The 12,775-nt window shown below is 38.9% G+C and overlaps 1 protein-coding gene across 4 annotated transcripts in view; it reads right to left on the reverse strand.

The window, feature by feature from the left end:
• MYLK4 (myosin light chain kinase family member 4) overlaps nucleotides 1–12,775 on the reverse strand; it is an 80,168-nt gene that overhangs the window by 10,450 nt on the left and 56,943 nt on the right. For all 4 annotated transcript variants that reach the window (XM_038174249.2, XM_038174250.2, XM_038174246.2 and 1 more), the window contains 8 exons: nucleotides 10,722–10,797; nucleotides 9,694–10,156; nucleotides 8,835–8,854; nucleotides 5,761–5,866; nucleotides 4,797–4,890; nucleotides 3,989–4,098; nucleotides 2,693–2,834; nucleotides 370–440 (listed from right to left, as the gene is read on the reverse strand). In XM_038174249.2, coding sequence (XP_038030177.2) covers nucleotides 370–440; nucleotides 2,693–2,834; nucleotides 3,989–4,098; nucleotides 4,797–4,890; nucleotides 5,761–5,866; nucleotides 8,835–8,854; nucleotides 9,694–10,156; nucleotides 10,722–10,797 — 1,082 coding nt within the window. The remainder of the gene's footprint in view (nucleotides 1–369; nucleotides 441–2,692; nucleotides 2,835–3,988; nucleotides 4,099–4,796; nucleotides 4,891–5,760; nucleotides 5,867–8,834; nucleotides 8,855–9,693; nucleotides 10,157–10,721; nucleotides 10,798–12,775) is intronic.

Genomic DNA, 12,775 nt, shown 5'->3' on the forward strand with positions numbered 1-12,775 from the left:
ACAGCCTTTGATGGCCTCTTACACTCTCTTTTGAAGAACCTCATAACACTGGGGGCAGGAGACCAGACAAGAGTCATCATTTTTTTTGTCCTTTTCAGCTGTTCCAATATACTTATATGTGCATGCTCGATCAGAATCAGACATCTTTCAACCTTTCACCCAAAAAAGATTTCAGAACAAAACTTTTTTACTCAACTTCAAACATTCCATATTAAAAGATGTCCCTAGTTAAAAGATCCATACATAAAAAGATCGTTGTCCCAGGAACAGCAGGAGACCATTGTGTGTCAAATGTGTTGTTGCAGAGATGTGATACTTTTTAAGCTGTTTCCTAGTTCATTTACAACTAGCAAGAGTACATGCACATACCTTCTTGCCAATCCAAAATCGATAATTTTTATTTGATTTGCAGCTCGGTTCACACACAGGATATTCTCTGGCTGCCAAGAGAAACCAGAAACACTTCAATGAGAAACAAGTATGACAAATTGGGCTTTTAGCAAACTGTAGCATGAAAAAAGCATCTTTTGCTTTCCTCCTTGGTCAGATTTCTCTGCATGGGTACCCCCTGCTATCACATAGCAGTCGAGGTTGGGTGTTCTGTGCCTTGTAACTGCTTCTTCTCCTTGGCAGTTCAATTTGACATAAGGCAGCAGTTCAGATAAAGAAGTCATTAGGGGAAGTGGGGTAGAGAACGCAGACTTCCAAAGGGAGGTTTCAGGATGCTGGCACTGTTGTTTTACACACCTAATTAAGCTGACACTGTAATTTAAAAACAAAAACAAAACAACAACACCTTTTACAATTATCTTTTAGCTTTATGTTTCTGAGTTCATGCATATTGTGGCAGTAACTGATTGAACACTGGTATGTTATGCTAGCCACATCAACTTCACATTTTCATTAGATATTATAGCAAAAGGTGGGATTCACAGGTTAAATCCCTCTGGATTTTCACATGGCCAAGTGTAGTTCTTCATGCTCTGGCAAGAATCCACTGGCTTCCTAGAATTTGTCCAAATTCATATAGAAGGGACTGAGAATACAATTTGGCCAATTGTCTTTGAAATGTAAATACCTGAAATAGAGTCTTGTATTCACTGCCAGCAGTTTTATAGCTACTCTGTCTTGTTGCTCTTTGAGTCCTCTTTGAAATAAAACAGCCCTCAACACTTAAAACATTAGTTAACCTTTGTCACCATTACTAATTCTTTTTACATGTAGGACTTTTAAACACCATATGTCCATATTTTCTGAGGTCCTAGATGATTACGGTCAGGATGAATTTCTTTCAATTTCAAGCTTTCTTCCTCAAACTCATGAGAAGAGAGGTCTCTGGGAAGAATTTCTTGGACTGTATACATGTCTTTATGTCAGCAGTTTGACCTCATATTAAAACTGTGCCATCTCCAAGAACCTAATTAGCATGCCCCAAAGAATTTTGTGAAATTTTCTAGTTATCAGTATGTTTATAAACAAAGAGAAAAGTGAATCTGGTCATTGATCAACAACTGAAGCAGATCCCAATAAGCATCTGCTCATTTGCTTAACCAGTACTATAATATCAACACTAACAACATTAAAGATGTACTATGTTAACTCAGTTATTACATGCCAAAAACAGCGGTTGTAATAAAAATCCCACCAATGAGAAACCCCTCTTGTGCACTTTTTGTTTCTTTTTGCTTTCTTGTAAAGCTCAGGGATCATTAGGGGGCTTTATAACAAGCCATAAAATTTAAGACATCATCCCCTTTTATTCCTGCACTAAATAATGGTAAGAAACATGTCTTTTATTTGATAAAAACCTGGTTTAAGGGAAAGAAGCAGCTTAAATGTCCAGCTTAATGAAAAATACAGTTACAACATACTTTCTGAGGGGTGACAGTTAATCATTAGCAATCAACCAGTGTAAGAACATGCAATTGTGAATTCATTTTTGGAAAGAAATAAGGGGAAATTTTGTGTATACAGTTAAGTAGTTCACAAAACTAAACAAGCTCCTGATGGAGAATCTGCTACTCTTTTCTGGACTTTCAGCTGTACTGGCAGCTATTGTTAAGTCCAACACAGAGATGCCATATCTGTTCCATCAGCCACTGACTGTTTTTTATTGCTTCCATTTTAGCAAATATATTTTAATGTATTTTCCCTCAGGCTGGCTATCTACTGATGCCTTTTCATGACCACAACAGTGCAGCATAGACCTTAGTAAGATATGTTGGGTTTTCACAGACCACAAATGACCCTTGAACAACCCTCCACTCACTCTTGTCTCGGCTTCTACATGGTAAAAATGCAGTTAATTCCCATGGCTGATGCATAAGACAGAGATCTTGTGCAGCTGGATTAAGTAATAGTCACACAATATCTTGAGATCCAAATATCAAAACTGAAAATAACAAGATATTGTAGCCAGTTGCTGGCTTTCTGTAAATTAATTCTGTAGAAAACTCAAGAGCTATAGGGCTTGATGACATGTGACCACATTTCTCATCTAAATTACTTACCCCAGTAAGGATTTAACTAATGATTAAAGTGTGGTTAAAGTAAATACCCACCAGTTTAAGGAAAACAGAATAAGGACTTTTGTTGTTTCTGCCATGGGAATTTGCTAAGCTGTATGGCCTACCCTTAAGAAAGAGAATTTCTACAGCTGTCATTGCACAAAACAAACACGTCAGTTCTCTACCTTTAGATCCAAATGAAGAATGTACATTTGGTGCATGTACTGAATTCCCTCGCAGATCTGTTTTATGAATGAAATAGTATCCATCTCTGTCAAATTGCAGTTTTCATCAATAATTCTGTCAAATAATTCTCCTCCTTCCACACTGATGAGAGAAAGACAATGAAGTGGTGACCAAGCCCAAATCCAAACCCATGTTACAGTAGTTACAGTAACATATGTTACATTAGTTATGTTACAAACCCATGTTACATTAGTTACAGTAATACATAAGTTATACAATTGACTATTTTAATGATTCACAGTCAGGGAGGTTTGCAATATGAAATTGTACTCTGATCTCAACTTTATGAGTACTGGGTTTTGATGCATATTGTCCTAAGCTTCTTCAAGGCTTGAGAGCCCAGTCTCCCATTCATTGAGATATGCCATCTTGGGGTGTAATTTTGTACCAGTGGAATTAATGAAGTCACATGGAAGAACAAGACAATATGCTAGACAATCTGCATTTAAATACTTGGCCTTCTCCCTCAGAGTTTAAGGGGAACGTGATCCAAAATCTCAGTGTGAAGCAACCAAAAATCAGTGAAAATAACTTTTTAATGTCTTATTACATTTCAGAATGTCTCCAGGTTACCGATTCATGTCTACACAGACTTTTAGCTTTGGTGTTATGCTAAACATGTAGATCAAGTTAATAGGACTACATGTATATGAGAATATACTGAAGAATCAAGATCATATGACTTCTAACCTTTTCCCATGTATTTCATTGTTTTAATTACATTCTTTTTGGCTTCCTTGAAACATCTTTTTATCTTGACTTTAAGCCAGCAATTTTGAACCCAATTAGCTTGATAAACTAGCATAAAAGCCAGGTTAATCCTTTTGGGGACCCAATATAAAGATTATCTGCTATGTGTACAGTTGTTTCCTCTTCACTGTAAGATGTTTTTTCATCTGCCTCAGAGAACTGGAGATATTCTGAGATGTCTGTTCCTTAGCTGACACAAAATACCACATGAAATTAAAGTGAATCTATATAACAGCTCTTTAAATGGGGTAGTGGTTTTAAAGCACCGGTAGTGTGGACCATCAGTTGAAAAAAACGAATAAATGGTTCCATGGGACAACTTTTTCTTGAATTCTTGAATTTTTATTTTTTATTCCTGGGGACATCTTTTATATCTTTTCACCTGTTAGAAGTCTTATATCTAATATCAGGAGAAAGTAAGAAGGAAAAAGATAATTCCAACAAAAGTGGTAAAGACAGAAAGGGAAAGAAAAGAACACACTTACTATTCCATTACTAGGACAATATCATTTTTGGATTCAAAGGCATCATACAGCTGGATGAGGTTCACATGATTCAGCTGGTTCATGACACTTATTTCATTCTTCACTTCATCCTGTAAAAAATAATGAGTACTGTTTCAGAAGCCTTTATTCTAAGAAAGTTACATGAACCAGGACATCATCAGTTTGAACCAAACATCTACATTATCTTCATGTTTTCATTCATGGCACCCATACCCAGGGTTTGCCTTTGATTGCTCCAGCAGTGGTAGATATCTCTGGACTGAACTCATAGCTTGAACATGGGACTGCTTCAATTATATATTAAGAGAAAAAGGAAGGGGAAAGAAAGAGGGAGAGCACTGATGGGCAACTGGTGTGTTCAAAGATATATAAAGAAAAGAGAGAAGTGAAACAGGATTTGTTTCAACCAGCTGTAGGTATGAAAAATCAATATGTGTAAGAAATGTCCAAGACAGTCCTCAAAACCTCCCTTTGCAGTCAGGGGAGAAAGACTGGTACCTCCATTCAGCCCAGCTATTTTACATGCTTTGTAATGATGCCAATCTCTCCACTGACTATAAGGGGATTCTCAGTGATCAGCTTGGCCACAGACAGCTATGCCTTAGACAGATGGCTGAGACAAATCCCACCCTTGAATGCCATTAATGACACAGCTGTCATGGAAAGGATGCTGTGCATGTCTTTCCTGTGAAAGCAAGCCCCGGATGGCTATGAGGTTTACAAAGCAGGTCAGACCTGTAGCTGAAGAGCAATGTGGGATCCATTAGGGAAAAAAGACTCTACCAACCTTCTCTTTAGCACCTCTGGCTTTTATAATTTTGGCTGCTAACTTGAGACCTGTTGCTTTTTCTTCACATTTGTGCACTTGACCAAATCGCCCTCTATGGAAAAAAAGAAAAAAAAAAATCATCCAGTGGTGCTGGTGTTGGTCCTGAATGTAAACTAGGTTATACACAACAGAAATGATCCTCTCCCTAATGAGCTCCATTTCAGTTGCTCTATCACTGCTATTTTGTTGTGTACATTAAACTTGTTACTACTCATTTAGGTGCACCAAAATCACACTGTTTTAGCTGATATTCCATTTGTATGATTCAGTAATACTTGCTTCATTACATCTACAAGCTTTTAATATGTTATGAGGTATCCCAGGCAAGCTAACAGCCATACATACTGTAAGAATAATAACTCACTTAAGTGTACAGTCTGCCTCTCTCCATGTCATCATTCTACTCCAAGGGAAGGATGTGATTTCATTAGCAGCTGCTAAGACCATGCTGCTATCAGAAATTATATCACTCTACACTAAATTATGTCATCATGAGAGGTCAAGAAACTCTCATCAAGCAACATGGCCTGACAGATTAGCTTTCAGATCTATCTGAAAACATGCATGTATTTTCAGGGATGGGCTGTGCTGATGGGGAGAAACCTACATGTCTCTACATTCTGCTGGCTGCAATGTGAACTACTACAGCAACATAGGAGCACCATCACAGAGCCTGAGGGCAGCTGGCTGACCTAGAACAACACCAAATACAAGCCAAGTCTGGTGGTGCCAAACCTTCAGCCAAAATTTACTTACACAGTAAAATCAGCCTCCCGTTTTCATTCCTCTCTAAAGTACTGTTAGAGCTTAGATTTTCACGACTTTGACTCTAGTGAGGTATGTTGCTTCCATTCACCTCCTGGGGTGTCTGGCTGTAAATTTTTGCCTTGCTTTTTGTGTTGATTGGGTTCACTTGACTTACCCTCCCAGGATTTCATTCTTGTTGACGTTATAATAACTGCTGATCCCCACCCTTTTGGCTGAGACAATCCGGTGATCAAATGGTGCTGGTGGAGTAGAACTATCATCTACAAAAGAAAAAACAAACAGCATATAAGTGGTCACAAGCAATGCCCATATATGTCTCATATATTTTAGTCCCTCTTCCCCCCAAATAAGCTAAGAACTGAATATACCTACTGTAAGTTATATAGATAGTTCTTGCTATTTAGAAAGTGTTTTATTACAGAGCTCTGGCTCAGAAAACAGGGTGTTGTAATTGGGAGCTACCCTATCAAGACAAGCACTCCTAATTTAGTTAGCATTTTCTGCATCATGAGTAGTAAGAATAGCAAGAGGCAAGGTGAAGAGAGCTAGACTAAGCCTGTGTAGCTTTGTGCTCACAAAGAGCCTGAGCAATTTGCTTAGATGTTTTGCAAGGAATCTGGCTTTTTCTCTAATCAGATTCTTTTTTTCCTCAGGGACTGTTAATAGATGAGTATGTACTGTAACTCTCTCTTGGGGAAGGAAGAGAGAATGAGATCTCCTGCAAGCCCAGCTAGAAGAGGTCATTTCCCTTCATGGAAACACCTTATGGTGTTCATAGTGCAGAAATCCCTTCTCTACTGACAATCTGCTTGACACAACTTGTCATTTTCCCCAACATGGTCATTGCCTTTAAAGATTGAGTCTAGAGCTTGTGAACATGTTGGAGTTTCATCCTGGCAGGTAGTACCTGGGATTTCCACTATGGCTCAGGGCCCAATGTAGTAGGACACATGCTGCTCTAAAGAGTTTCTGTGCTTAATAAAAGAAAGCAGATAAAGGCTAAGAAAGGACAGAGGGAAGGGATGGTTTCCCAAGATCACCCTGCAGCGGCTACAGAGTGGTAACACAAATGCAGATCTCCAGTATTATTGTTCAGACCTTCACATGCTGGACCATTCTGCCATCCCGATGTCAAAATCCCTGCTGGAGACCAGCCCTGCATGCCTAATTTCTCTTTGGATTTTTTGCAGGGTGTTGCCATTTCAATTTCATACCCATGTTGTTTTTCATTTGATTGATATTCCCGAGAGCGACCTTTGGCTGACCAAGGTGACAAATACTTCTTCAACTGGTTGGGAGGGCTAGAGCCACAGTGTTTCAACATGAGCTCTCTGGTCTGGAATGCTGGCTCCCTTTTGTGTGGGTCTTGTTGAGCAATTTTAAACCGGTCATTACTCCAGTGAAAATGATTAAAAACACAAACAAAAAACCCATGACAGCATGTAGCTGGCAGGAACACTTTGGTCATTAATGTAACAGTGGATTGTCCTTATTCACAGTGAACGTCCATTTTTCCAGGACACCAGCTGTGTACCTAGATTTTTTTTTGACAGTATTAATAACTTACATGGTCAGGAAGTTAGTTCATGGTCAAGGAATTGTGAAAAGCTGGGACTCCTGGAAGTTTGCCATCTAATTGGGATTCTACAAAGCTTGAATTGCATGTCCTTGAGTATGAGCCTTTGCTTGTTAGTGAGACCCGAAACTTGCCCAGAAAATCTTTATCCTACAGGAAGAATTTGACCATAATGGCACAAACTCCAAGAGTCCCAGCATGTAAGTGACAGAAGAATGTGGGTTTTGGAAAGCTCACCTCTCAAATGTTAGCAAACTTTGGTCAAGGAAGTGCTCATTTAAAGAGGCTAGATTATGGGCCAAAGTTTTAACCTTTGAGATTTTGTCAGTGACAGACCCTCAGTTTTAATTTTCATACACACCAAAGGGAAGTTCTCCCTATTAAAAAAATGTCCTGCTCTCACAGATGAAAGTTGCTCCAATAGAGAAAAACTAACATTAATGCCACTGGTAACAATTTACAAAAGCTTAAGACAGATAATGGTCATGGTCTGAACTTTTGGATAGACCTGTGCGGTGTCAAGAGTTGGACTTGATGATCCTTAAGGGTCCCTTCCAACTCAGGATATTCTGTGATTCTATGATTCTATGATAATGGAGTTCACAGTTTTAGTACACCATCTCTTACTTCTGCTACCAAATCTAAGAGCCTAGCACAGACATCTAATAACCGTTTCCTTTTTCCACTCCACCCTCCACTCCCAAAGCAAAGAAATTCATTGTGCCCTATGCGTGCACACACAGATACATATAGCTTCAAGTGCATCAGGCCACCACCTCATGTTCCATCATTTCATATGCAGGGATAAGCACTGAAATCCTCAAGCAAAAGGCCTAATGTTCGAAATCTCTGCTTCACTCTGCTCCAGAGTTCATTGCCTGAACACCATTTATCTGACTGTTCGGCAGCATCAGTCAAGCTCCCACAGAACAGTCTGTATTTCTTTATTATATAGACTGCAATTGTTCTCAGTTCAGATTGCAATGGTACTAATAGAAGAATGTTGGTTTTGCAGTCTAAGTCCAGAACATTGTAGATTCTGTGTTAACACGTGTTCTTAGTACTTCCAAAGGTCAACCAGTTTGACCACATATGATGTAATTTCTCCCACCATTTTATATCTACAAGTTTTAGCTCACTGTTATTAAAAGAAGAAGGAAAGAAGATGGTCATATAATAGTGGAGTAGTTGTGGGAGAAGCAAATCAGTTGCTACTAATTTCTGTCAGATCAGAAGCCTCTAACAAAAGATGAGCCAACTCCTCAGGCACTAAATTTTGGTATATTTGATGCAAGCAAACAGAACCCGGGTATTTCCCACCAGTTTAGGATGTGGCCCATGAACAACTGCTTCCCTTTGCAGTTACCATGCTCTTCTTTTCCCCCTAATAATTATGATCATGATGTCATTCTTTTTTACAGATGTCTTTGTCATCACTCTCAATACCAGTGGAATCAAATGTTTGGGTTTTCGCTTTAGGACTACTTCCTGTAAGAACTTTTTTTAGTTTTACATATGCCAACAGCACTCTCTGCATCTACCCTGCTCTGTTGTCATCTTTGACTAGGCCTTCAATGTTCACCCGATGTGTACTGCTACTACTACGCTCAAATGTTGAGCCTGCTCAGTGACTGAACTATAATTTCCTGTACCTTTTCCGCAGCCTTTACACCTGCAAGGACAAAACATGGCATTAGAGTACAGTACATATAAAGCAGAACAAATTTAGAAATACACATGAAAAATGCACAGACACATATTGCATTAGGCTATTTTGTGTTACAGTGTAAAATAATAAGGTCAAATAAACTGGTTTAATAGTCACTTAGAGGAATAAAATGACCTCTAAGTAATCGTGACAGCAAAATGCTTGTCCATTACTGAAATGCCCACTTGAATTCTACTGGTTTTAACATTTGGCTATCAATCTCACCTTTAAAGCAATGGGAGAGGACTGGGATTTCATTCTGTTCATATAGGTTCCTGAGAGCTTAAACTGGTTTATCCCTGAAGGGCTAAATATAAATGCAGCACAGAAAGAATTACAGTAAACAAGTTTATCAGTTTAATTGCCTGGGCGAAGTTTCACAGTTTTATATTACCAAGTAAGTTACTAAATGTCGTAGTAACTTAATTACCAGTTGGTACGTGGCCTAACTTAACCTTACTTTGCTCACAGGTTACATGATGCTGCAATGTATAAACATGGCAGAGTGGGAGAATTCTCCTCAAAGATTAAGAATAGCATCACATTTCCCATCGTCCTAACCTTTCTCACAAGCAAATCATCACAGCACACTGCCAGTACCATAGATTGTCTGTCTGTTCTGAGGGTATAATTTCAGTTTAGAGCTTAGATCTCAGACAGGTAAACTCATTTTACACTTTTGTATTAGGCTGTATTTTCACAAGTATTTATATTAAGCAGCCACTTTGACATGAAACTTGAACTATGTGTTTGTCTAAAGCAAGTATCTCTTAAGAATGTATAGCCTAAGTTTCAGATCTTACCTTCCCTCTGTTGCCTCTTCATCTTGGCTTTGTCCTGCCTCATCTTGATTTGGAGAAAGTGCTGGTGGTTCCTTATCCTTTTTTTCATTCTTATCAGCAACTCCTTCCCCTTCATTCTTCCTCTCTTCTTGTTTTTCAGCTACAGATACCTGATGTTCCTCCTTCCTCTCCCCATCTGTTAGGGACTCACTCTCTATCTCCTGCCCAGTTATCCTTTGACAACCATCATCAACAGCTTCTTCTTCTTGCTGCCTTTCTGTAGTGGAGGATTTCTGAACAGAGCTCCTCCTGTGTCTGTCACAGCTTTCAACAGCCAAATTTTCTTCCTTCTGCATCCCTTCAGGATGAAGTCTGGGAGGATCCATTTGAAGCAGAACAGAACTTTCCCTCTCAGCATTTTCCTTGTTGAGCTTATCAACTTCTTCTTCATGAGAGCAGGACTGGCTCTTCTGGATGGCCCCCTCTGTAAGTAAACAGATCAACAAGGAATCTGTCAGTAATTCCCTGTCAGTCAGTAGTGGTATTAAAGTAGGAGTTGCATGCTCAGCATAACTTCCATTGCTTTTTGAACTAGGCACTTGCTTTCCTCTCCTACTTTCATGTTCAACGTAAATGTCTCATAAGCAAGGGAAGAGTTACAAGCTTCAGCAGAGCACTTTTTCTTTAAAACTGGATGTCATGGGCCACAGATTCTTCCCTTTCAGACATAGCACTGGAAAACATTTTTCTCACTCAAATTTATTATCAGGTTAATAAAGCCTTTATGCAAAGCACTTCCTTGAGCAGTTTGCCACTATGTGCATAGGCACATGACAAGTTAAGTTTCTTGGATGTGATGGCAATGTGATGTTATTTGGACAATTCTTACCCATGCTGGTGAGCATGCATGTAACCCAAACAAGAGCTGCTCAGGTGAGTAAGGGCTATTTGTCTGAAGAAATAAGGGCTCTACAGCTGTACCCTTATGACAAGATCAGGGAAAAAAAAAAGAAAGAAAGAAAAAAACACATAATAAAATAAATTCTAACCTGTTGAATCTGGAGGTTTCTTCTCTTTTATAGAATTTGTTCCCGTCTCACTTAAATGTGACTTTTCTTTGATGTCCTGTGGAGAAGGCAATGGATATGTTAGTGCATACAGTGTTCATGTTGCATTGTTCCTCATGAAGCTACAGTTTGATTTTTTTGGTCAAATCCAAATACTCTGTGATCTAACTCATGCTTCTTCCATGAACAACAGCGCTTGTTTTAATCACTACCAAGCTGATCAGCTTGGTACTGCTGTAAAGCAGGAGAAATGATCTCAGTTGTAATCAATATCATTGTTGGCATAAAAACAGCCCAGAAAAGATCAGGATTGAGCCTCAGGGTCTGAAAGAAATGCCTTCCAGAAATGAGCTGTTACCCTACACTAGCTTTTGCTGTTAAAACTTGGTTAGTTAAAAGAAAACTAGAAATATTTAATATTCTATTAAAATTTTTAGTAACAGTCTTACTGACATATTGCAAAAAGACTTTTGCTGTTAATCAACGTCTGGTAACAGCATTTCTAATGATCCATTAATTTATTACAGGCTGACCGAAACACTTACCATGAATCAGAGCGTATAAACCATCCTGTCAGCTTTGCAGTGTTCCCTTATCTACATTTTACAATGCTACAGTGACATCTAGAGGTGCTCTATGCTTAGCCAACTCCTTAAAAACTTAGCTATTACTTCTATGTTTGTCCCTATTTACAAATATTCCTCTGCCATTTGCTCAGTGTGTGTTTTCATCAGCCACTCCTTGATGTGGTAGGAGGGTGACCAGTGCTTCTTTTCCACCTACCTTCTACCTTCTTCCTCTAACAAGACCATGAAACTGGCACCATTATTAGTAGTAACAGATCCAAAGGGTGTGAAAAATGCAGATACCTCCAAACATTTTCCAGAGAGACTACTTTCTCTCTTTGAGCAGTGTGGTACGTTTCAACAAAGTACACAGGGGTAAGGCACTAAATTTTGAGTGTTTTAATCATGTAAGCACTCCCACTGCTTATTCATATTGTACTCTGGGCATGAGTCAGTCCTGTTACTAAACACATTTCTGGTAATTTCTCTGCATTTTTATGCTTTTTTTATTTTTTATTTCTTTCAATTTAATCAAGCTGTGCAGAAATTAGGCATGACAGAAAACACCCTGAGAAGCAAAAACAGTTATGAAAAACTGGATAAAACTGCATGGAGGGATTTCAGCAGGACTTCTTCAGAAAACCTTAATCTGCAAGGGACAAAGAAACTGTACTGTGAGCGTGAGAGTTGAGAATGACAGTTCTTTGGGATGCAGTCGGTCCCATGAAGGTGCAAGCTGCAAGACAAGAAAGGTCTAAATGCAACAAGCCAAGTAGCCTTGAAATATAAATTGGAGCCTTGTTCACATGGAACTTAAATATAAATGTCTTGGTTCCAGGTGGATCACAAAGAATCAGCCAATTCTGTTTTTCACAGTGGAAAGCACTGAAAGAGGCACGGAAAAGCCTTGGACTTATTCATCCTGCAATGTGACCGCAATTAGTAATGCACTCGGATTCCTGTAAGTATGTCAACCTCACCACACTGCTGAGGACATCAGCTCTGATCAAATAGAGTCAGCTGAGCAAATAACCAGAGAAACGGCCTCCGAGCTCTTTGATGCATGGTGCCAGATTTCACTTCTGCATTCAGAATTAATTGCAGGCACACAGTGCTTCCTACTCAATATTGCTGTAGTTTGCAGGTGTGAAATACGGAAGCCAGCTTTTGAAAGTCCACCTAGTGGAACATTGGATGATGCTGAATATCTGAAACTGCCACGGTGTTACATAAATTACTACGGTGTTTATTCAAGCATCACTTCTGATCTCTTATATTTTAACAGCAGAGGAGGAGCTCATACTAATCCAAATTAGAAAAAAAAATAAAACATTTACTGGTATTCTTCAGAATTAATCAAGGCAAGTATTATGCAATAATTATAGCTCCAGGAGTGCACCAGAATAAGAAAAACAAGTACAAGGACTAGATATTTCACTGATACGATCTGTAGACACATCAGTGGCCTGT

The sequence above is a fragment of the Anas platyrhynchos genome, chromosome 2 (genome assembly GCF_047663525.1).
Source record: "Anas platyrhynchos isolate ZD024472 breed Pekin duck chromosome 2, IASCAAS_PekinDuck_T2T, whole genome shotgun sequence".
NCBI classification, from domain to species: domain Eukaryota; kingdom Metazoa; phylum Chordata; class Aves; order Anseriformes; family Anatidae; genus Anas; species Anas platyrhynchos.